General features: G+C 40.1%; 1 protein-coding gene across 1 annotated transcript in view; it reads left to right on the forward strand.

Moving 5' to 3' along the window:
* CHD1 (chromodomain helicase DNA binding protein 1) overlaps positions 1 to 26,301 on the forward strand; it is an 86,985-nt gene that overhangs the window by 55,865 nt on the left and 4,819 nt on the right. The window contains 14 exon segments of the mRNA XM_042451460.1: positions 3,467 to 3,615; positions 6,051 to 6,147; positions 6,231 to 6,326; positions 11,811 to 11,987; positions 12,112 to 12,272; positions 13,362 to 13,403; positions 13,957 to 14,087; positions 15,647 to 15,785; positions 17,364 to 17,514; positions 18,651 to 18,773; positions 19,046 to 19,183; positions 23,830 to 24,084; positions 24,916 to 25,056; positions 25,946 to 26,124. Of these exon segments, the coding sequence (XP_042307394.1) occupies positions 3,467 to 3,615; positions 6,051 to 6,147; positions 6,231 to 6,326; positions 11,811 to 11,987; positions 12,112 to 12,272; positions 13,362 to 13,403; positions 13,957 to 14,087; positions 15,647 to 15,785; positions 17,364 to 17,514; positions 18,651 to 18,773; positions 19,046 to 19,183; positions 23,830 to 24,084; positions 24,916 to 25,056; positions 25,946 to 26,124 (1,979 nt within the window).

Genomic DNA, 26,301 nt, shown 5'->3' on the forward strand with positions numbered 1-26,301 from the left:
TTGTGCCATGACAGTTAAAGTGTTGCCAACCTGGATTATTTCTGCAGTGCAAACGCCGTTGAAGCTTAAATACTCTATAGGCATCAGATCCTGAGTCAGCCCTAATTAGTATTTGGATAGCACACAAATACCAAGTGATATAGGCTGCATTTCAGAGGAAGGAACTGGCAAAAACACCTCCTGAGTATTCCTTGCCTATGAAATTCATGGTATCACCAGAAGTGGGCAACATACACACAAACAGAAACTGAAAGTGAACATTTGTAATAATGGGAGAAATGCATGAGTTCTTGAGCCTGAAAACTCACTTTAAATCAGACTTCCATGCCATAGAATACTCTATTCTTAACCAAGTTTGAGACTTTTCCTAATACTGTATTAATAAAAAGCCTCCATGAATTTAATCATTCTTCTCTGCCCTGCATGACTACTTGTGTATAAGTTGACCTCATGTATAAGTTGAGGGCAGGTTTTAGGGGCAAAATCATGGATTTTGATATGACTCATGGATAACTTGATGGTCAATCTCAGAGACATGTTACAGAGGATCTAAATGGAGGTGGGGGATGCCACTTCACTCCCTTCTCCCTTTCTGGACCTCTCCCAAGGGTCACAGTCTGGGCATGCAAAATGTGGACACAAACTTCCAATTTCCCTCTCTTTCCCACAACCTTCCCCAAGGCTGCTGGCTTGGGAAAAAGGGGGACACAGATTTCCAGTTTCCTTCCCTTCCCCACGACTTTCCCCAAGGCTGATGGCTTTCAAAAAAGGGGAACAGAGACTTCTGACCTCCCTTCCCCACAAGTTTTCCCAAGGCTGATGGCTTGCAAAAGGGGGAGACAGACCTCTGGTTTCCCTCCCTTCCCCACAATTTTCCCCAAGGCTGCTGGTTTGCAAAAAGAGAGACCTCCGATTTCCCTCCTTTCCCCAAGGCTGCTGGTTTGCAAAAAGGGAGACAGAGATCTCCAATTTTCCTCCTTTCCCCAAGGCTGCTGGCTTACAAAAAGGGGGACAGAGACCTCCAATTCCTTACCCCTTCCCTCCCTTCTCCACAGCTTTCCCAAGGCTCACGGAGAGGTATTACCATATTGACCTGTATATATTTCTACCTAGGATTTTGGAGCCCATTTTTGGGCTTAATTTTTTTGACATATAGACGAGTATATACGATATTGTATTACTCAGCTGCTTGTCAAATAAGCCTATATTAGAATTGCTGTCCAACAGTAAAAACAACTAGAAAATGGAGGGCAGTACATATTTCATTTATTGCCTGGAAGTCAGCACACCACAAGTTGAGTTGAGCCAACATAATCTACCAAGGGCATTAACAGCAAGTACAGTACAAAACTCTTAGAAAACACACTTTTCAACTGGCCAAAGAAGGAAAAGCATAAGCCAAGCAGTCCAGTCCTCAGTGTGGTTACTCAGAGGGAAGTACCAATGAGCAAATTCTTAGCTAAGAGTACAAAACCACAACCAGAAACTTCTGCATCTACTACTGCACATGCTTACACAGACACATGTGCTTCTTCTCTAGAGGCAAATGCTTCACCCTGTGAGCTGCTTCATGGAAAGAGCTTGGGCCATTTTGAAGGCATTATAATAATAATTATCATCATCAAGGGGAATGTACCAGATCCGCCAGACCTGGAGAAAAGAGAAAAAGAGGAGGGGAAGTTTCTCTGTCAGGTACAGGGGGACGCCAACACCAAAGCATAGCAAATCCACTTTGCCCAAAACACACTGCAAAAATAATCCAGTTTGAGACTGCTTTAACTGCCCTGACTCTTTGCTAGGAAATCCTGGGAATTGTAGTTTATTGTGGCACCACAGCTCTATTTGACAGAGAAGTCTAAGTGTCTCACAAAGCTACAATTCCCAGAATTCCCTAGCACTTGGTTTCAATCCAACAGCAGAGAACTACAAATGCTCACATTTCCAGAGATGGCCCTGCTCTGCTAAAGATAAATTCTGCAGCAAGGATTTGTACTAGCTTTCACATTCTGGAGATCTTCCGTGCTCAGTCACACACTTCACAGTGTTTTTATTCACCTTGTCCCTTTCCGGAACAAAGGCATCATATAAATTAAATAAGTTAAATAAATTAATGAAATTTTATACATGGTGATGTATAGATGGAAAAGGTAGACAGCAAGATGGTAAGAAATTTACTTGAAATGTGTCAGCTCAGCAGTACTCTGAGCTCAGAAGAGCAGCTTGCTACCAGCAAACTGGAGGAAGAGAAAGTTATACTGTGAGTGCAAGTGGTGCTAGACCTCATATTAATTTCTTGCTTCATTTTCTGTAGCTTAACCATCAGTGTTTTCATATCACAAATGCTTTTATGTGTTATCTGTGAACTTCAGGCTATCAGTGGAATAAGCACTCCAGGATTCTTCATTTCATTTCTGCTAAGCTCCTTCATGGTTTGTCTGGGTTGTTATGGGCTGCTTTATCTGTGTGGAAGTGGGTATTCATGATTTCTTGCTGTAGGGCTGCAGCTTCTGGAACATGCCATTTTGTTTATTTAGAATCATAGAGTAAGAATAGCCATCTAGTATATTCCTGCCATGAAGGAATTCACAACCAAAGCACCCCTTAAAGATATCCATCCAACCTCTGTCTAGTGATTCCAAAGATGGAGAGTCCACCCCCTCCAAGGCAGTCTCTACCACTGTCATACAACTCTTACATTAAAATGTTTTTAATATGTAGGTAGAATCTCTTTTCTTGCTATTTGAATCCATTGATTCATGTTCTAGAAACTCTGGAGCAGCATAAAACAAGCTTGTTTCATTTTCTACATGACATCCCTTAAGATATTTAAAAGTACAGTAGTTATTGTGTCATCAACTTGTCAATAATATCCTCTTTGAGCTGTGTGTCTAGATCAGGACACAGTATACCAGGTGATATCTGATCAAATTACTGTAGGATAGAGTGGCATGACTATCCTCAGTCGGGACACTATTCCGTGCAGCATTGGCTTTTTTGGCTGATAAAACTTGGTTTCCAGAATTCTGATTATCTTGGTTGCCCTTCTCTGACTGCATTCTAGCTTGTCAGTATCCTCCTTGAACTGTAGTGCCCAGTGTAGTATACTATACATATATCATAAGAACTGTTACATAATTTGAAGTCAAAGGCTTTCATGGCTGGCATCCATAGTTTGGGTGGCTGCTTGTCTTTACTTCTCTGGGTTTTCTTGGGCATGACAGACCTTCTGATGTCTGAGCTGGAATAACCATTAGCCTGTAGAGCCCAGTCCTCTTGTAGAACATGGCCACATAGCCCGAAAAACCCACAAAAAACTATGTTACATAATTAATACAGTTATATCATTAGGAAAAATGAAAACATGGCTGCATTTCAATAAAATACATTTATGAATAAAACTACACATTAACATACATTTACAGTACTTAAATAATCCTTCATGTTTCTTTTGTTTGTTTATATATAGGTTAACATTTATCGTCTAGTCACTAAAGGATCAGTAGAGGAAGAGATCTTGGAAAGAGCCAAAAAGAAGATGGTTTTAGATCATCTAGTCATTCAGAGGATGGACACTACAGGAAAGACAGTGTTGCATACTGGTTCTGCACCTTCCAGGTAAACTGTTCGGGATGACCTGTTTACTTAACAGGGATGCAGTAGCTCAGCTGTTAAGGTGCTGACTCTGACAATTGCAAGGTCCAAAGATCGGCAGATCAAAATCCAAGTGCTACATGACAGTGTGAGCTCCCGTCACTAGTCCCAGCCTCTGCCAACCTAGCAGTTCGAAAGCATGTAAAACTTCACTGGGAAGGTAACAGCATTCTGTGCAGTCATGCTGGCCACACGATCACAGAGTTGTCTTTGACAATGCTGGCTCTTTGTCTTACTAATGGAGATGAGCACTGCCCCATACAGTTGGACATTATAACCTTGTCAAAGAGGAAACCCTTTCCTTTTTATGTATTTACACAAGAGTAAATACTGTGAATACACCAAATTACATCTGATCTTGGAAGCTAATTAGGGTTAGACCTAGATGGGCAACTTTCAGGGGAATGACCTGGGACTTGAATACTTGAGGGAGTGGTTGTTTCTCTATATACCTGCCCAAGAATTGAGTTCTGTTGGAGAGGCCCTCCTCTGTGGCCAACTGGTAGGAGGAATACATTGTAGGAGGATATGGAGAAGGCCTTTTGTGCATTGGCACACGGGTTGTGGAATGAGACTTGATTGGTGTCAACATTGGTATCTTTTTGACAAAACTTGGCTTTTTATTAAAGCTTTCAGGCCTAATCCCCACTGGTCATGTACTATAATATTTTAAATTGTTTTTTTTTATTGATAAATTATTTAATGTGTTTTTATGATTGATTTTGATTGTAAGCTGCCCTGAGACCTTTGGATATAGAGCAGAATATAAATTTTAATACAATAAATAAAACACTTCTAAACATTCCTTGCCTGAACAAATCCTATGAAATTGATGGGATCACCATAAGTCAACAAATGACATTAGGGCACATAGTGTGTGCATATATGCATGTGTTCCTTTGCCTTCTTTTTCAACTTGCCTCTGGATTTATGGTGACCCCATCAATTTAAGATTGTTTTCTTAGGCAAGGAATACTCAGAGGTGGTTTGGTCAGTTTCTTCCTCTGAAATATAGGCTACAGTACCTAGTACAGTGAACCCTTGTTATACGCTGGGGTTTGGTTCCAAGATCCCCCGTGTATAACAAAATCCATGACTGCTCAAGTCCCATTAAATATAATGACATAGCAAAACAGCATCCCTTATAAAAAATGGAAAATCAAGGTTTGATATTTGAAATTTATACTTTTTTTGAACATTTTCAACCGTGTATGCTTGAATCCGTGTATAAAAAGTCTATGTATAAGAAGGGCCAACTGTATTCATTGACAGTCCACAATCCAACTACTAACCAAGGCTGACCCTGATTAGCTACCAAGGTACAATGGGTCCTCAGTATCCATGCAGTATCTGTTCTGGACCCCCTCCCCCGCAAATACCAAAATCCACAGATGCTCAAGTGCCAATATCCTTAATGGTGATGTGGCCTTGTGGCTTCACCACCATTGACAAAAATACTGTGACTGTGCCATCATTGGGGACAATATGGGCTTGCCATCCATGGATGCTTAAATCCACAGATGGCAAGTCTGCAGATAAGAAGGGCCCACTGTATTTAGGTCTTTTATTGTTATTTATTCAAAAGGATAGTTCCCCAAATTTTGCAAATCCTTTTTACTTCCAAGGAAGTTTAAAAAAGGGGTGGGTCTTGACCAAAAGTAGAAACTTCTCATGTGTTGTCCAGAATAGTAAGAGAACTACTCAGCTTCTCCCCAGTTGTCCAAGATGTGTACCTACATAATAGCTTATATCTGCTAGGACTAAATATAGTTCCTGTGTTGAATTTGATGTTTTTGGACTGAGAATATCCCAGCCAGCATGACTATTACATCCAGCACGTATGCATCACCTAAGTATTCCCGTTTTGCTTTCCCTTCCTGCAGTCCCCTCTGCCCTACTGAAACTAGCTCAACATGCAGACATACATGCCAACATGACTGTGGGATTGTGGGAAAATATGTTTTTAAATTGGCACTGTATAATCGCTATAATAAGCACTGAAGGAACCAGCTGGAAATCACTTCTTCTATTGATCCAGCATTGTTGAGAAAAGGAAAGAGAAATTAAAACAAATTATGAGGAGAAAGAAAAGTAGATAAAAAGAAGGAAAATAATATTTGAGAGTTTCCTGTTCCTGCTGACCTCTTTCTCTTTCTATATGACCAGCAAAGACTGGAGGCAGCTCTGAGAGATATTGTTATTTCTAATCTTATTTGTCAAATGTATTCTCTGTAGACTTCTTGACCAAAACCCTCAGTTATCTGTCATGGTACTGGGTGAAAGCAGTATGCATTATAAAATGGGTTCAATTAAAGGACTATTATAAAGCTTCTCTTGAACTGAAGAATGATAATTTCTCTTTTGTTCATGGAAATCAAAACAGTTCTCTTCCTTTTCAGCTCTGCTCCTTTTAATAAAGAAGAACTGTCAGCTATATTAAAATTTGGTGCTGAGGAACTTTTTAAGGAACCAGAAGGTGAAGAACAAGAGCCACAGGTAAGCAGAACATGATTTCCCTACACTTGGTTTGTCTTCTCAAAACAACGTGATCATTATATAGTTTGATTTTATTTTTTCAGGAAATGGACATAGATGAAATTTTGAAGAGGGCTGAAACAAGGGAAAATGAAACTGGTCCATTAAGTGTGGGAGATGAATTGCTTTCTCAATTTAAGGTACCACATTTTTCTCATTCTGTAAACTATTTTAAGCATATGCTTGTAACAATTCACTTTTATAAGTTTCTTCCCTTACTATACCCTAAATGTCCTGTAACACATAAAACACATAACACATTTAAAAAAAACATATAGGTTTAGTCTTCCTTGTCCAGAATTCTGAAATTCAGAATACTCCAAAAACTATTTTTTCCATGGATGACTAAGATAGTGACATCTTTGCTTTCTGATGGTTCAATATATACAACCTTTGTTTCATGCAAAAAAATTATTGAAAATGTATAAAATTACTTTGAAGCTATGTGTATAAGATGTATATGATATGTAAATGAATTTTGTGTTTAGACTTGAGTATCATTTCCAAGATATATCATACATAATGATATATCTTGGAAATGATACTCAAGTCTAAACACAAAATTCTGCAAATACAGGTATTCCAGTATCCCTCAAAATCTGAAATTCAAAATATTTCTGGCCCCACGCATTTTGGATAAGGGATACTCAGCCTGTATTTATACTGCACATGTGGAATGCATAGTATATGTTTCTACAGCCTTTATAAAATAGTTGAACTTCAAGCATTAAAATTTAGAACATTATACTGAGCAAACATTTCTATACATGCACTTTTTTGTTCATTTCAGAAATTAAATGATTTTAGTGATAATCTTACTTGCTAGTGTTTCATGTTTTTGGAGCAATCTTGAGTTCTGAAGAGAGGGGTTTTAAATAAATAGATGATGGTTTGACACTGACTGCAATCCTATAAACACTTGCTTAGAAATGAGTTCCATTGGATTCAGTTGTATTGGTTTCCAGTTTAAAGACATGGAATGGTGGTATAATTTAGATACATTTTCAGTAGCATTCACTAATGAAGTTGTTGTTATCTGTTGTCAAATCAACTTTGACTTACTGTGGCCCTATGAATTAGAGGCTTTCAAGAAGTCCTACTATTAACATCTCTTCTCAAGTCTAGAAAACTGAGTCATGACTTACTGGACTGAAACAACCCACTTCCTTTTTTTATTGTTGTTGTCTTTATCAGATATTATAATCTGTTTTTCAGTTAAACCTGCCATCTAGAGATGTGAATTATTTTGAAATTTTGTGACCATGGAAAAACCCAGGATAGAGTGGCGGGTATTGTTTTGGAAAATAGAAAATTGGGTGTGTGTGCAAATTTAGCCTCTCTTAACATACTGAAAGTCATTTTGTTATGTGACAGACATAAAATTTATAAACTAACTTTTTTGGCATAAAATTATCATGTTTTATGTGAATATAATTAGAAATTAAACTTTTTCAAATTTTTATTTTTGCTATAAATGGAGGTACAAGGTCCAGAACTATAAGGAATACTTGAATTATAAGGAACCTCTTTGGTATTTCCAGATGGAGAAGCAGGCAAAAACCCCAATAAAAACAGAAGAAAGCAACTACATGAATTTTAAAAAGAGAACATTATTTTGCCTTTATAGTTTTCCAGTATGTCAAGCAGATATAGCACATTCATTTCCATAAAAAGAACTGAGGAAAAGAAACCAAGACCAGGAGTTAAAATGTTCTAATGATGTACATAATCTTACATAAAAGTCTTTGTCTTGCTTAGTCTTTACAAATCGGATAGTACGCATGTGAATATCTTTTATAAACATTTTATTCATTATCCTAAATATTCCATAATATTTTTTTTTTTCCCTGGGGGGAGGTGTCAGATTAAAAACTGTTTTTCCCCTTTGAACTTTTCCAGTTTTTTTCCCCCAAGCCTTCACACCTCTACTTTTGTTTCATATTATGTCTAAAATATGATAACCTCAGTTCAGTCATCTTGGCGACGGGCCTGATTAGCACCTACTGATGTGATACTCCCATTTCTTTTAGAGCATAGCTTTTCGTAATGTACATATTCAAAAGCCATGACCTAATCTATAAATCACAGATTTTGTTTGTTTTCTTCTGAAATTCTTTGATATGTGTCATTAACAAATGTATGTTTTCAGTATGATTTCTAATGCCTCTTCCTTTTTTGAATCCATCTTGGACATCTGCTATTTCAGTTTTTAGGTAGATAGATAGATAGATAGATAGAGATATAAAAAATACAAATCTTAAACATCACTTTGCTTGCATGGGAGATTCTTGTGTAATTAGTGCTACAATTCCTGGTGTCCCCTTTCTTGGGTTTTGGAATGCATATCGAACATATCTTAGGTGGGTCATTGCTTTGTTTTCCATATTTGTTGGAAGATTTTTGTTAGAATTTCAATGGATTTTTGTCTCTATAGCTTAAAACAGCTCTATTTGGTATCCTATTTGTTCCTGGTGATTTATTTAAGTGCTTTGAGAGCAGGTTCTATTTCACTTTCTAAAGTTGTAGGTTCTTTGTCAAATGATTTTATTTTGAAGGAATCATTCTTTCATCTTATTTTGTATAGTTCAGTGCACTGTTTCCATTGCTTTATTTTGTTCCTCTATCAAACCTTCATACTCTTAATTTAAATTTCCATTTTATTTCCTGGAACATGTGTAAGAGTGTATGGGGTTGGGTGTTATCAGTACACTAATGACACCCAAATATATTTCTCTATGTCCCTGTCATCAGCGACAATGACAGATGACATTTCTTCCCTCAACCAGTGTCTTCAGGCAGTAATGGATTGGATGAGGGGAAAAAAGCTCAAGTTGAATCTAGACAAAACAGAGGTACTTATGGTAGGGGCCCCCAAACTAGGTTTTGGGTTGCAACTTCCAGTCCTAGAGGGGCTCACACTCTCCTCAGAGGACTGTGTTTGCAGTCTGGGGTGCTTCTTGACCCGTTGCAGCTTCGGCTGATACGCCGAATGGGGTGACCTTGAAACTGTAGTACATGCACTGATAACCTCAAGACTTGATTTTTGTAACGCGCTCTACATGGGGCTACCCTTGTACCCAGGCCGGAAACTCCAGTTGATACAGGATATGGCAGCCCGGTTGGTCATAGGAACAGCGAGGAGTGACCATATAACACCAATATTGAAGTCACTCCACTGGCTGCCTATTAGTTTCTGGGCACAGTACAAGGTGTTGGTTACCACCTTTAAAGCCCTACCTGGCTTGGGCCCAACCTACCTAAGGTTTCACCTGCTTCCATATAATCAACCCCGTACATTCAGGTCCTCTGGCAGGAATTTACTATAACCCCTAAAGACCAGATTGATGGCGACCTGCGAGAGAACATTTCCTGCAGCCGCTCCTAATTTATGGAATGGCTTGCCGGACGAGATCCGTCAAATTACCAATCTTGAGAGTTTCAAAAAAGCCATTAAAACGGATCTCTTCAGGCAAGCCTTCCCAGAATAAAATACTCTATTTTCTGGGGTAGAAGACTACTTTTCAACCCAGGAAAATCTTCTCAAAAGTTGGGGGTCTTGTACGCTGGGTGTCGTCTTATAGGGTGGATACAGAAACTTCCAAGCTGGACTGGAGAATCTGCGGTCGCTGCATATGATGGGGGGAGCTCAAAAATGTCCGCATCCTCACCATATGCAGCGACTGTATGAAAACAGCAAGGGCGGCGCTGTACAAGTACGGTAGAAGAAAATCCATTTACCAGGATTCATGGAAAGAAGTGACTTAACGCGGTCCTGATGATGAGCTGAGGGGGCGCCTCACTGGGAAGGTGTAAGTGAAGGGCGGAGCAAGCTGCAAGCATCCGGGATGCCCAGGGTATGGAAAAAAGAGCCGTGTTTGCACTACTGCTCTGATAGTCTTGGAGACAGGGAGGGCTGGGCTGGCAGGGACAGCTGAACAATCAAGGCAGGCTTTGTATACAACAAGTTTTCCTGCTACATACCTGCATGTCATATGCATTTGAATTAAAATTACCATATTGAAATCAAATCTGATGTTTTTTTTAAATTTTTGTTTGGTATGCATTGGAAGTAGTCTTATACGGTGAGTATATCCCAAACTATATTTTAACTGGAAAAGTTGGGGGTCATCTTATATGCCCAGTCATCTTATATACCAGAAAATACGGTACTCCGCCACAAAAAAAGACTTCCCCATTTATTGAACTCTGCCCGTGGTTATTGTTTGGATTTTAAAATGTTAGTTTTAGTCTTATACTCTTTAATTCTGTTTTAAGGGGGGTTACTATGTATATATGGATATATTTTAGCCTGTTGTATGCCGCTTTGATTGCTTTGCAAAAAGCGGAATAAAAATTAAAAATGTATTTATTAATGTTTATCTTTTTTTTTCCTAACTTTTTGTTGATTTTTTAAATTCAGGATTCTGTTTCAGGGTTCTGTCCCCCCCCCCCTTCCTTTTAACTGTTTGATGCGTTGTGTCAGTCATCCAAGAATTTTTATTCTTTCTGGCTAGAAATAAAAGTCTTTTTGCATCCTTCATTGTTAATATCCCTGCTTTTGGTGCAGAGTTCTAGTTTCTGGTTGATTAGTTTTGGTAGTGCACTGTTCTTTGTATTGTCTTAAAATTTTGCAGGGATGGTAGATTTTATTTTTAGCTTTGCAATTTATTTAATAGTTTTCTGTAGCTTTACTCTTAATTTCTGATATCACAACTCACTCCTGACCTTGCTTTCCCAGAGAACATGGGCCTGTTATATCTTCTGTTATCACTTAGATAATTTGATTTATGTCTTGGTAATCCAGAATAGGTATAGGCATCAGTTTGGCTGCATGATGAATGTGTTCACAATGAACAAACTATTGTCCTCACAAAACTCGGTTTGTTCATCTCCTGCTTCATTTATTGCTCCTTGGCCAAATTCTCATATAATGTTTGATTTTATTCTGCAGTCTTGTATACATAATTTGGTCAAAACTTGCATAATCTCTGATTGCTTTTGGTACATTGTCTCTCACTGTTAATGCCACCTCATTTCATCTTAGATTGTCTTAGAATACACTAATACAGACAAGTAACAGGAATGACAAGCACCCTGGTGAAAAGCCTACAGACACTGCATATATTAAATAATAGCATTTCAACAGATGACATTTTTTGAGGAGCATCAGCATTTTACTGCCTGAAACTTTGTAGACCTTTGTTCTGTACAAAATTCTCTTTCATTGCTCTATCAGAGCCTCATTCTTGTCTTACATCTTTTCATTTATGAATCAAGATTTTAGTCTGTGCTGTTTCACAAGTGGAGATACTTAGCCTATATGATGAAAAACTAAGAGGGAATCAAAATATCTGTAATTGTAAGTTAATTCTGTTCCTATTAACTAACACATTGTGTTAACTTTATGTTGGATTTAAAAGTACTGAGGTGCTTTTTTACAGATCCATGTAATTGCCTAAATACAGCACAGACATGCTTAAGTGCCGAATGCTACACTTAGAGTTTATTAAGAAGGAAGCTTATTAGTTCTCTTTATATTTATATGTGGCTCTTGTCTTTCATGAAAGTATAAAGAAGAGTATGCACATTTCTTATTATCTGAATCATAACCAATGTTTTAACAGGTGGCTAATTTCTCCAATATGGATGAAGATGACATTGAATTGGAGCCTGAACAGAACTCAAGAAACTGGGAAGAAATTATTCCAGAAGTGCACAGGCGCAGATTAGAAGAAGAGGAAAGGCAAAAGGAATTGGAAGAAATTTATTTACTTCCACGCATGAGAAACTGTGCAAAACAGGTAGGTTTGTCTTTGAAAGATATTACACCTCCCATTTCTTTCATTGTTTAGCAGTGTTGAATTAGTTTAGTGCCAAATTATATCTCAAATTTCACATTCTTTCTCATTTTTAAAAAATATATAGGTCAGCTTTAATGGAAGTGAAGGAAGACGTTCTAGGAACAGAAGATATTCTGGATCAGACAGTGATTCTATATCAGAAAGGAAACGACCCAAAAAACGTGGAAGACCACGGACTATTCCACGGGAAAACATTAAAGGATTTAGTGATGCAGAAATTCGAAGGTAAGGAACTGGGGAAAGGTTTTGTAGGATAAAAGAAGAAGAAAAGATATTCCATTCCTGTTGTCAGTTTACTTAAGTACACCTATAATATTTAAGCAGTGCCTGAAGAGTAATACATTTTTTAAAATTATATACATTTTTAAATAGTTTTGCCCTTTTAGTAATTAAAATAAAGTGAGAACTGCTGATTATTGTAGATACATTTAAACCAGTTTCAGTTGAAGGAGAAGAGAAAAACTGAAATAAATTAGGTGCAAGGTTCTTGTACAACATTTCTTAAAGATCCTTACCATTGTATCTCACAGCATACGGACTTACTTGATAATAGAATAAACATGTTTTAACTGTACTAAAACATTGTTCTTGCTTTTTAAAATTGCCTGTCCTGTGTCTATTATCTTATTTTGACAACATAAAATGTCACTTCCTGAAATAACTCAAAATAGTTAACTGGTAATTTATCATAAAATGTGAAGTTGAAGGCTTTTATGGCTGGCATCCATAGTTTTTTGTGGGTTTTTCAAGCTATGTGGACATGTTCTAGAAGAGTTTGTTCCTGATGTTTCAAAAATGCTGGCATGGAAGTGAGTGGGGTATATATACACACACATACAGTGTGGCCCTGGGTTGGGATCACTTTGCATATCTTCCAACCCTGAGGCCTTGCCATTCAGCAACAGAACAATACACAGATTAACTTGGAAATAACTCCTCCCAACCCAGGGCCACACAGTATATATTTACCCCACTTACTTCCATGCCAGCATTCGCTGAAGATGCCAGCCACAAATGCTGGTGAAACATCAGAAACACACTCGTCTAGAACATGGCCACATAGCCCAGAAACCCCACAATAAGCATAAAATATCTGTTCATTGTTTAAATAAAAATCCTACTGTTCTTTTTTCACACCACTGTCAGTCATAAGTATGTAGCTTCAGTTATCTTTATTCACTGAAGTAAATGGCAATTTTTCTTTGATTGTTCACCTAATTTGTTTGATTTGCACTGTACAAGTTTTGCGTTTTGATTTTAAATTAGATGTAATAGGAAAAGCTTTCTTTTCAACTATCAAATTGTTTTTATTAGGTTTATAAAGAGTTACAAGAAATTTGGGGGCCCTCTTGAAAGGTGAGTCACTCTCTCTGATCAAATTTCTCTCCACTAGTATTAAACTCTAGAAAAAGACCTCCCAGTGGCCATGTGATAAACATGGGGCAGGACAAAGGGCCTGGCCATATTGCTCAGGGAGGAAAAGCCAATGACAGGAATTCAAGCTAGGGCGCAGCAGTGTGAATGGGAAACTGGCAAACATTGTTTGTCAAAACACCACTCACTGTTAGGAGAGAGCATCTATGTTTGGCAGTGCTCTGCATCCATTGCCCACAGTGTATTTGGTATTGGTGGAAAGGGAACTGCTACCAAAGTTTATTAGTGATAATGAGTTAATATTAGGAGGATGGATATTTATTTATTTATTTATTTATTTATTGCCCGACTCTCCCCATGGATCAAGGCGGGAGACAGCAGCAATTAGCAAACAACATTAGTTAAAGCACTTGTTAAAACACACATCAGTACACATATTAAAAACAATCCACTGCTGCATTTTCTGTTTTCTGCTCTGAAGAAACCTGTTGTGTATTGACAGTAGAGCTGTATTAATATTTGTGCTCTCTTGCAGGTTAGATGCCATAGCTAGAGATGCAGAGCTAGTGGATAAATCTGAGATAGACCTCAGACGGCTTGGAGAACTGGTACATAATGGATGCATCAAAGCTCTAAAAGACAGTTCACCTGGACAGGAGAGAGCAGGTATGAATTGTTTGGCTAAAATGGAAGATTTACGACATACATTGAGAGCTGAAAGACAGGGTTCCATAACACCTTTTCTGCCCACACTTGCAGTCCTATCCTTGGTTGGCCATGTTACAGTGGTACCTCGGGTTACGAAATTAATTCGTTCCGCCGCCGCTTTCGTAACCCGAAAAGCCTTCACAAGCTGAAAACCCATAGGCGCTAATGGGGAAAAGCCGCGATTTCGTGTGAAATAGCGCCGAAAAGCACCAAAATTTTCTTCGTAACCCGAAATAACCTTCGTAACCCGGAACAGTTATTTCCTATGGGATTTTTTCGTATCCCGGAAATTTCGTAACGTGGGTATTTCGTATCCCGGGGTACCACTGTACTAGTCATGTCCTGTAAACAGGCTGTAACTGCTATGGCTGGTTACAGTTTCCATTTCCAGCAACATTTGTCACTATCTAGTTCATATGTTACATTTGTCTTTCTTAGAGCATTCCTGGAGACAACCTAGACTTTATATGAAGACTTAAAATTGTTAATTACCCCTAAAAAGCAGATAAACTGAGCAACCTCCTTAGTAGCTCCACTATATCAGATAGTTCATTCTAACTCTGGAAAGTTATCAAAGTGTGCTTTTGGTGTTATTTGTTTCGAGATAACAGCACACAGGTACATAACATTCTGGTAGTCAAGGTTTGTTGTCTCAGCCTAGGATTTTCTCTGCCCCATCCCGGATTCATCCCTTTTCCCTTGCTGCCACTCATTCCTGGAACCTCCTTCCCCCATGAGCATGGCTCATCACTTTTTTAACCAGTCTCAAAACTTGAGTTGAAGACCATCCTGTTCAAAGAAGCATTCCCAGGCATTGCGTGACTATTATTTGCTATTTGACATTTTTAATTTGTTGCCTGTTTTACTGAACCCTTTCCTGTATTGTTATGTATTATTTATATGTATTATGCTATTATTTCTTTGGCCTGTTACAGACTGCCAAAATAAAGCTGCTTCGGTTCTCTTTGGAGGTATGCTATTTAAATGATGCATGTGTTCTAAGAGTCCGGAGGTCGCATCAAAGCCACACTCCATTCCTAAGCACCGGAGTGCAGCTTTTGGTGCAGCTTCCAGATTCTTAGGATGCATGCATCATTTAAATAGCATACCTCCAAAGAGACCCGAAGCAGCTTTATTTTGGCAGTCTGTAACAGGCCTTAGATTGTATGCCATGGGCAGGTTTACTCTTATTTATTTTATTGGACATTTTTTTATGTACAGCGCTGTGCAAATCTGCAGCGCTATATAAATAAAGCACAATAATAATAATAATAATAATAATAATAGTAACAACAACAACAACATGCCATACAACCAGCTTAAAACCATAGACCATAAAAGAGATGGTATTACCAATTAGTGGATTATGTAATATTGTGATAAGATTTACATTCATTATGTGTGCTGTATCTGTGTGTATCTATTTTCATTTATCTGGAAGTTTAGATGTTCAGAACGTTGACCAGTTATGTATAAAACTAATCTAATACTTAACTATTTTGTATTCTTATTTTAAGGGGGCAGACTTGGAAAAGTTAAAGGCCCAACATTCAGAATATCAGGAGTGCAAGTAAATGCCAAACTAGTCATGGCCCATGAAGAAGAGCTATCACCATTGCATAAATCCATTCCTTCAGATCCAGAGGACAGGAAGAGGTTTGTGTGCTGTACTTTGAACATATATTTATACTGGGGAGCCCTTATCTTTCTGTGTCTAGAGCAGAACACAGCTGTGAAAAGAGCAGGTCTAATACTCCCTCCAACTTGTATCCCCAGGCCTCAGCATTGCTTCTGGTGCAACTGGAAGTGATATAACATCATTCTTGGTTCTAGTTTTTGACAGAAAAACAGCTGTTTGTGGGAGGCAAGGAATACTAACTGCCACATTTTTGTGGCAGTTTGAATGATTTGGGGGCATAATTTGTCCAAAAATCCAACTGAATGAAATTATTGGGGGGGGGGGGGGGCTTGAGGGCTTGTGATGACTGGTCTCCCAGTCACCTGAGGACTTCTCCTGAACTACAAAGGGTTAATCTGGGAGGAGGTACATGCTAATGAGCTGTGGCATCATAGCTGACGTAAGGCTCACTTGGCCAATCAACAGTGCCAGAGCGGCAGTTTCAAAAAGATTCCAAGAGAGGGCTTTAAATACCCCTGTAGGACCATGTGTCCTTTGTTCTCCATCTTGGCTTTGTTTGGGGAAACCAGAGGCTTGTCTTTGTCCTCTGAGCAGCCGGAGGACCGGCTCAGGAATGCAGGTAGAGTTGGCAAGGAGTCAACTCCCTGATTCCAAGAACTCCACAAGGACTACAAATCCCATCATTGTGTGAGTAGTTCAGGAACAGTGGTAGTCAGTACGTCTAGGTCTTTTTGTTATGTTTATCTAATAGCTTGCCTGAAATGAATATCTTTGTAACTGTGTTTTCTGACCTGCAAGGCAAGGAGGCCTGGCATGAGTGATACCTTTATATTCTATACTATTTCTTTAAAATAAACTTCTTTCTGTTAAAGCACCTGCTATCTCTTTGCTCTTATACACGCTCCTTAACTCAGTTACTGATTGCTCTGGGTGAGCAAGAAAGGAAACTAGATCTCTCTCTCTCTATCCCTCACAAGTCCCAGTGTGTGGGGGGGGGAGGAATTCATTCACTGGGTGGTGGCAGCGGAAAGTTCTTTTTTTTTTTAAAGGGATCCCCTGAGAGTAATAGTCACGCACAGGGCTTTGCTCTCAAGGAATCATCACAGGGCTTCAGGGGTTTCCTGGAGCATTGGGTGCTGCAAAATCAGGCCAGAAGGTATGCTTTCCCCCACCCCCAGTCTAGAGAATTCACAATTACACTCACATAACAGAACACACTGTTTTGCCACAGCTCTCTCTTGAACTGCTTTCTGATTCCTTAATAAGCCAGACAATCTTGATGCAAATGTGGAAGATAAGACAGTTGAAGAGTAGTGTCAGTATGGCATAGTCATTGAGAAGTCTGACAATACCTGGGTAACTCAGGTTTGCACTTCTACTCATCCATGCGGCTGATTGGATGAACTTAACCCAATATCCAGCCTAACCTACTTGTTCTAAAGATAAAATGAGAGAAGAACCATGTATTCTCTGGCAAAAGGCTCTCCACTTTTGAGAAAGTTTATATTTTATTTTAAAATTTATAAATTCTCTACATATTATTATTATTATTATTATTATTATTATTATTATTATTATTATTATATTTTGTACAGGTACACCATTCCTTGTCACACTAAGGCTGCTCATTTTGATATGGACTGGGGCAAGGAAGATGATTCCAATCTTCTAATTGGCATCTATGAATATGGATATGGTAGCTGGGAAATGATAAAAATGGACCCAGATCTCAATTTAACACACAAGGTAAGGTTTGTTTTTTTCCATCTGTTGAATATACAGTTACTCAGGAAATAAAAAAAAATGTTGCTTGAACAACAGTTGGGTTAGCCTGCTCTGTTTGGAGGCAACTCAGCTGAGTGACTGACAGATGCCATATCTTCTTAATTCATTTCATTTATTTCCAAAACACCACATTCCTTCTTTTGTCTCCTCTATGAAGGACTCTGGTCCTTAAAGTCCTTCATCCTTTTCACAGGTCCTTTCTTCCCTGTCTGTCTGGGATTGTTTTGAGACATATTCATAAGTTAACAAATTCTGTCATTATGGTGGTGTATGTGAAAGAAGGGTCTGTGTGCTATAGGAGTACCTGGAGGAGATGCAGTGCATGCCCGTGAGACAGAACTTCAGGAATTGCATGTAGGTTTTGCTTCCATAGCACAGTTGTCCCAAAATGTTGAGAACTGAGTTGATTGTATCAGTTTAGGCCATCTCAGGTTCCATTTCTGGTTATGTGTAACCCATGTATATGTATGTGAACACAAAATTGTTCATGCATATGTGTGTGTGTGTGTGTGTGTGTGTGTGTGTGTGTATTTGGAAATAAATGTTAAAATGAGCTGTACAGATAATGTAATAATTTGCTGTTTGTTCTATTTGAAGCTATTTTGTTACTACCAATATTAAAAGACACAGAAGATGGAATTTAGGCCTGAAACACAGACAGAGAGGAAAGAGCAGCTTCTGGCCGCTCTAAGGACATGGCATTTAAATGATGTATGCCCCCAGAGCAGCCGGAAGCCGCACGGAGAGTTCACCCAGCCAGGTCGTCATGGTCCCATGCCGATCAGGGTGGGAGCAGCCCTTTTGCTCCATCTGCATGACCCCTTCCTCAGGTTTTAAGGAACTGAAATATTAAATTCCTAAAAACATCTATTTAATGTGAGTTCAGAAACCTTTTTCTAGTTTATCAGATATTTTCTGTTTATCAAGATAATATTTATTATTACTATTAGTAGTAGTAGTACATTTATTTTAGAGAGCACCATAGATTTTAAACAATGCTTTACAAAGCAAAATAATAAAAAACAGATGCTAAGATGAGAGTTGATACTGACATTCTCTGTGTACTTTAAATAGACTATTTTGAATTGCCCTTTCAGATTCTACCAGATGATCCAGATAAGAAACCCCAAGCCAAGCAGTTGCAGACCCGTGCAGACTACCTCATAAAATTACTAAATAAGGATCTTGCAAGAAAGGAGGCCCAAAAACTTTCTGGGGCAGTAAGTTGTTTTGCTGTCAGCAGGATGCATGTTGTGTAGACGTAATATGTTTCTATATGACTTTCTCAAATTTAACAATTAAATGTAAAGCTTTACTCTTATAAAAGAGAAAAATCAGGTCCCTAAGCATGATTTTCTTTCTTCTTTAACCTGTTCTGTTCCTTTTTTCTTACAATGTATATAATTTGGAAGAATGCAGCTATTTGAATTTAAGAAATAAGTAAATAATGCCAGTAGTAGTAAGCCATGTCTACAATCTTTCTGATATTCAGGGAGGTTCAAAGAGAAGGAAAATGAGAGCCAAGAAGAGCAAGACCATAAAAGCCGCAAAAATAAAAGAGGAGACAAAAAGTGATACATCACCAGCTCCTTCAGATAAGTCTGAAGAAGAGGAAGATGAGGATAGCAAGGTAAATATTGATGTTTATGTTTACAAAATTATTCTTCTTCATAGTCTTTCATTCAGATTTATGGGTTCTGTATTTTGGCAAGGTAGTTCAGATATGAATCATTTGAAGGTTTTGTCACTTAGGGGCTGAACAGACTTCCCCTAACAGGCAGCCTGCAGCCACCCCTTTCAGTACTGGATCGGGGCTGCAGCACCTACATGCTATAGCCCCGATCTTGCATTTTTGTGGCGCGAAAAGAAGCTGCAAAAAGCGGCACAGAAAGGGCACTTTTGTCACTGTGATGGCACCTTCTGGCATTCCTTTTAGTGCAGCATCATTGGACGCAGCACTAAAGTAGCACCATGATGACGCCGGTAGGGTGCACAGCATGACAGCGGTGTCAGGGCATGGTCGGGGTGTGTGTCATGTGGATGCCACACCTCCACTTTACCCTGAGGCTGGCGTACAACGCCAGTCTGTACAAGCTGTTAGTTTCTATTATTACTGTTATTATTGATAACAAAGGTAAAACCTTAGCCTGAGAAAGTAATATCTGGCTAAGTTTTCAAGTTATAATTTCTAGTGTCTTGTTCTTTATCCACTGTGATCAGTGTAGTGCATGATTTGAAACAACCACATATGAAAAGTTGGCAATTTTTCTGCAGCTGATTTTGTCATGTTGGATTAGTTAGTCATGTTGGATTAATTATTCTTGGCAAGCACCTGGTTTAGATGTTGACATATACCTGCAAAATAGACACTTCCTTAAAACTTGGAAAGTATTTGCTCATTATGCAACAACTACTACTTCTCTACTGAACTCTTTTCCAGCAAATTATCAAATAAATCTCACATGTAGTTCCCTCTTTATGAAAAAAAAAATCTGGACCACCTTTCACACTAACAAAGTTTGCCATATCAGGTTACAAAGTAATAGAATAAATTTTATGCATTTTTAAAAGTTAAACCAAGAAGACAGAGAAGACAAACTTACTTCCAGTATTATAATTAGGCACAGGTAAAATCTAGATGTAGTAAAGATAATGGCTGGCATCCTTCTTTTGAATAATGATTTCAAAATTTGGGCATACAGTGCTTTACACAGCTTTCAGCATATGCTGAAAGCCATGCGGGGAAGAAGGGGCAGCACGTCCCATAGGGACTGATGAGGTGCGCGCCAATGGTGCGCACACACCACCGCATAAATGAGCTCCATTAATTTAAATGGGGCTCGGGCATACGCGTAATCTGCTTTACTTGGGGGAGTCCAGAACAGATCCCCCGTATAAAGCAAGGGCGCACTGTATTACTTTTTTGATCATTGCAGAGGTCAGGATTCTATTCTGACTACACAAAGATCAAAATTTCCTCCCAAACCTACGTTGTAAGCAACACACCGTCCACCCACAATGGTTTGTCAGTGAACGGGGAAGAATGGAGACTTGTCCAGCTATTTTCTTGTAGTTGCTTGTGCTGCAAGGGCATCATCTTCAGAGACTTCCTGAGGACTCCCAGAGGTTTCTGCAGATGCCTGTTGCAGTACATCTGTCTACAGAAAAATAGCTGGATGCATCACTGGTAATGACCCCACTGTCTGAAAACATAGAATAGCGGGGGGCGGGGGCAGCGCTATACTGTTTCAAAGGTAAATTTGGGGAGAGAATATGTGTGGTGTAGTGTTTTGAATGTTGGACTACAACTCTGGAAACCAGAGTTGGATTCCCCACTTGGCTGTGAAACCCACTTGATGATCTTGGGCAAGTCACATGCTCTCAGTCTCAGGGGAAGGCAGTGGCAAACCTCTGAACAAATCTTGCCAAGAAAACCCCATGATAGGTTTGCCTTAGGGTTGCCATAAGGTAACCACCACCACATGAGAGGGCATACCACTACCACAACAATAACAGTATCGGGACTCATCGTTTAATGGATGTAGCTGTGTAATAAATATACATCTCTTGATGTAGGATTTTGATCTTTATTTTGTTTTGCTTTTTTGGGTTTTTATTATTGACCTACAAGTCATCAGAGATAAAGCCAGCTGGGGGGTGAATTTTTAATTGTGTCTTTGCCACTGAAAAGACCCTTTCTAATATTTTCACTGACCAATCCTCAAAACAGGTTTATTGAATGAGCTCAAAACTATGAGCATATTTACGGGAAGGAGGCAGTCTGTCAGGCATCCAGGCACTATACCAGGGGTCGGCAACCCGCAGCCCTCCAAGGCCAGGGGACCGGCCCGCGCCTGGTGCTGCCGCCGCGGCGGCAGCACCAGGCCCTTTGGGGGGGCCGCCGGCCTCCTCCCGCTCACGCGAGAAGCCAAAGGCACTGCTCACTCACGCGAGAGGCCAAAGGCACTGCTCACTCACACGAGAGGCCAAAGGTCTCACGCGCGAGCGGGCTGGGCCTTTGGGGGGGCCGCCGGCCTCCTCCCTGTCACGCGAGCCGCTGCTTGCACGAGAGGCCAAAGGCGCCGCTCGCTCGCGGCCAAAGGTCTCTTGCGCAAGCAGGTGGGCCTTTGTGGGGGCCCGCCGCCTCCCCCCGTCACGCGAGCCGCTGCTTGCACAGAGGCAAAGCGCCGCTCGCTCGCTAGCAGGTAGCCTTTGGGGGCCCCGACCTCCCCCGTCCCAAAGCGCGCTCACGCGAGCGGGCGGACCTTTGGGGCCCCGGCCTCCCTTTCCTGCCCCCTGCCTCAGCGTGGGAAAGGAGGATAGGAAGAAGAAGGAGAGAGTGAGGGAAGAAAGAAGGGAGAAAAGATAGGGAAAAAAAGATGGAAGGAAGGAGAGTGGAAGGGGAGGAAAAAGAGGTGTGGGGGAGAGGGGAAAAGGGAGAATGAAATGAGAAAGGAGTGGGTGAGGGGGAGAGACGGTGGGAAAGGAAGGGAGAGGTGGAAGTGAGGGAAGAAAGGGACAAGGGGATAAGAGAAGGGAGGGGGAAGTAAAGGAAGAGAGAGATGGGTGGAAAGAAGGAAGAGATGAAAGGAAGGAAGTGGAAAGGATGGAAAGAAGGGAAAGAAAGAAAGAAATAAATAAAGAGCCTTTGTGTAGGTAAGATGAGAGAAAGAGCTAGGAAAAAAGAGAGAAAGGAAGGGGAAAATGGGGCGAGAGGGATTGAAAGATGTGTTGGGAGGGAGAGATGGGGAGGGGAGGGAGGAAGACAACATGAGGAACGTGGGATGTGAAGGGAGACCATAGGGAAGTAATGACGGAGAAAGAGAAGGGGAGATGGGAAGGAAGAGTGAAATGTACCCTCTGCCTTTCCAGCAGAAGGGAAAGAAGGAAGAAGGGAAAGAGGTGTGGAGGGAGAGATTGGGATCAGTGAATGGACTAATATACAGTGAGGTAGTACGGACGACGGAAAGGGGACGAGAACTGGATAATTTAATCAAGGAAGATTTTTAAAATTTGTAAGGAAGAAAGGGGAAATAAAGGGAAAAGGGAGGTAGGCAGCTCGATGAATTGCATGCCCTACCCGCAATATTCAACTTTAAAATGAGCGCTGTGGCCTCCATTCCACTGTTCTTCCCCCTTCCTTGACTTTTCGTCCGAAATTGCCCGGTACCTCTCCCTTTCCACCTCCTTAAAAGTGGATGCCGCGCGCTCAGCTGTTTCCTGTCACACGAGTTTTATGTCGGGCATGCCTTTTGAACTCATGCGACCGTCGCTTATCCTGCCCCGTTCGTCCGCCCCTCTAATGAATGTTATATTTTTTTTGTCCTGTCTTTCGCACCATAGGGCGCCTGCCTCTTAGGGCAGCACTGGTGCCCGCCTTTGGCTTTTTTGCGGGCCCCTGGATGGGGCCTGGAGCCCGTCAGGGGCCCCGAAAGAGGGGCGAGGCCTCCAGCGCTGGGCCCCGCCCCTGGAGGGTGGAAGCTCCACCCCAGTGTGTGGCAAACCGCCCCGGGGGGAGGGTGGAAGCTCGCACACCACCACCCCAGCTTCGCCCCAGTTTCCTGAGGGACAGAAACACGGCCCCCGGCTCAAAAAGGTTGCCTACCCCTGCACTATACTATGCCTTTCAGGACTATAAATAAGTGCCAGCACCTTGAGAGCCAGCACAGTGTAGTAGCATTGTACCAGTACTCTGGAAGACCACAGTTCAGATCCCTGCTCAGCTGTGGAAACTCAAAAAGATGACCTTGGGCAAGTCACACATTCTCAGCTTTAAAGAAAGGCAGTGGCAAATCCCCTCTGAACAAATCTTGCCATGAAAACCCAGTGATAGGTTTGCCTTAGGGTCACCATAAGTCAAAAACAACTTGGACAAACAGCAACACAGCCAGCACCTTAAATTGGGCTGAGAATGTAATTAGAAACCAGAACAATTGATACAAGAACAGTATAATGTGGTTTGGAAAAAGTAAATGGCTTGACTGTTGCATTTGCAAAGCAACATTCTAGTCTCCTTAGCTTCCATCCAGCCTCAACCTCTGCTCCACTGAAATGTTTGGGTAGGTAAGTAGCAATTGTTGCAAGCAATGAAGAAACGGAACAAAATAGAAGAATGCTAAAGAATGAAAAAATATGTTATAATTTCCTTTAACCCTTCCCAGTCATGGATTGATTGACCCCACCTGGTTGGTTCATTGGTTGGTTGGTTTTTTTTTTAAAAAAATGTCATTTGACCTTTGTCAGCTTCACTGTTATATACATGCTTCTGTATTACAGGACGAAATTGTTTCTGTGAAACATTCAAATAAAAAGGTAAAAGAAAAAGAAAATGAAGAAAACCTTGATTCAGATCTCACTATGAAAAAGGAGACCGATGAGAAAAGAGAGGCTAAAGAAAACAAGAGAGAACCTAAAAGAGAGAAAAAAGAAAAAGAGGACAAGAAAGAGTTGAGGGAAAAAGACATAAAAGAGAAGAGGGAAAACAAACAAAAAGAATATATACAGAGAGAAAAAGAAGTGAAAGAAGAAAAGGTAATTCAGTCAAAACCATATTAGATCGCCCCCATCCCTTTTTAATGAACTCTTGATTTACCGTATATTTTTGTCTAGAAGTCTAAAAATTTATGCCCAAAAATTGACCCCCCCCCCCAAAGTCCCAGGTCGACTTATTTATGGATCAGTAAGGTAATGTGATAGCAGCTCTTTCAGATTTACACATGCAGTTTCTTTCTGTCCTGAGCCAAGCAGATAAAGTCCTTGGTGATTGATTTCTATTTGTTTAACAGTCCTTCTTCTGCCCACGCACTTCGCTGTCTCGGGAGTGAAGGCTGAAACACTTAAGTCTTGTATTGATTACCGCTTCCCTCTTTCCCCTTGCATACACACACTGAAGGAGCCTCCACGTTTTGCACTCGACCTATCCAAAGGTCATGTCCACGGGTCATGTCAAAATCCATAATTTTGGCCCCAAAACTTGCCTTTGACTTATAAATGAGGCTGACTTATAGTCGAGTACATATGGTAGTTCCTCTGCTGTAGGTTTCAGTTGGCTCATGGCTGTAACCTGTCAAAGGACCAGGAAAAATTGTGAGCGTCTTATATTTTACTCTTTCGGTATTTCATTAGCATATGCTGTGTCTAAGATACTGTTCTGCCTATTGTAGTTCATTCTCTAGCAGAAGTGGTCCCCAAACTGTGTCCTTTAAGAGATTTTGGACTTCAGCTCAAAGAAGCTTCAGCCATGTTGGCAAATAGTCTGGAATTCTGGGAGCAGAAGTCCAAAATCCCTTAAAGAACACAATTTTGGGACTACTGTTCTAGCACATCACTTTTAGAAATCTAATGTCTTTTTTTAATTTACAGACAAATGACATCAAGCATGACAGCAAGGAGAAAAGCAAGAAAGCTCCTTCATCAGATATTCCTGTCCATATAACAGCAAGTAGTGAACCAGTTCCTATATCTGAAGAATCTGAGGAGCTGGATCAGAAGACATTTAGTATAGTAAGATTTTTCTCATTGCACATTTTGAAGATTTAAAGATTGGTGTTTGCTTATAAAATCATGGAAGAAATTAATTTGGAATGTTTTTTCTCAGAAATGCAAACACAGAATTGGATACTGTTTAACTTTTGCTTTAATTATTATTCTGAGAAGTCCTAAACACAGGAGTGGGGAAGTGAAATGGGGTCAGGGAGTAGTTTCTCCCATATCATGACATCAGGCATCTAGCCAAGTGGTACACTCCAGTGTAGCAAAGGAGTTGAGTCCTGTGCTGCCATTTTCAAAGGGAGAGTGAGAGAAAATGAAAGAGTATATTTGAGGACAAGGTTTGCTGGTCCTCAGGGAGAAAAAGAGAGAGACAAAATGTTGGTGAGGAGATATGATCTTTGGATTTGGGGTGGTCTGTTGGAGCAGAAAACCGTGTTTCAGGATTCAGAAGCCTCCACCCCTATTTTTCCTTCATAATCAGATGTTTCATCAAGTTACTTTTAGCCTCGTCTGTTTGCCATACTATAATAAAGATTATTTGTTGCGGTAGTAAATTTTGTGATTAGTCAGAACCCCATTGTAGCCATTTTGTTACGATGGTCACAAGACTTTCTCAAAATTTAAAATGGGTTTATGGCACCAGAAAGGTTGAGGACTTTGATGCTGGTTATTTAATAAACAGGACAGTGATAATGTCTTAAAATCTCAGTAATTTTTACTGATATTTATGAATAATATATGGTGGTGAATTTGTGCTGGACAAAGTGTCAAAAGTTTAAAATAGTGTTTAATTTAAATAATCATAGAAAATATGTAGTAAAAGAAAGAAGCGCTAAGACTGTCTTCATGTTATTCACAGAATTTCTGATCCCCTTTTCTGAATATTTTATTACTTTTACAGTGCAAAGAAAGAATGAGGCCTGTCAAAGCAGCATTGAAGCAGCTGGATAGGCCTGAGAAAGGTCTGTCAGAAAGGGAGCAACTGGAACATACTAGACAGTGTCTTATCAAAATAGGAGATCACATAACTGAGTGTCTAAAGGAATACACAAATCCTGAACAAATCAAACAGTGGAGAAAGTAAGTAGACTCAGAGGTAATGTACTATGGCAGATGGCACAGTTTGCCAAGAATGGAGAAGCTTCAACCTCATTCTGATCTCAGTGATCTTGTTTTGGAGTCACTAAGAAACACCCCCCCCCCCCAAATATTAAGATTGCTATCATGGCGCAGATATAACAGCAGCACTAGAATTCC

The sequence above is a fragment of the Sceloporus undulatus genome, chromosome 2, assembly GCF_019175285.1.
Source record: "Sceloporus undulatus isolate JIND9_A2432 ecotype Alabama chromosome 2, SceUnd_v1.1, whole genome shotgun sequence".
Classification (NCBI taxonomy): domain Eukaryota; kingdom Metazoa; phylum Chordata; class Lepidosauria; order Squamata; family Phrynosomatidae; genus Sceloporus; species Sceloporus undulatus.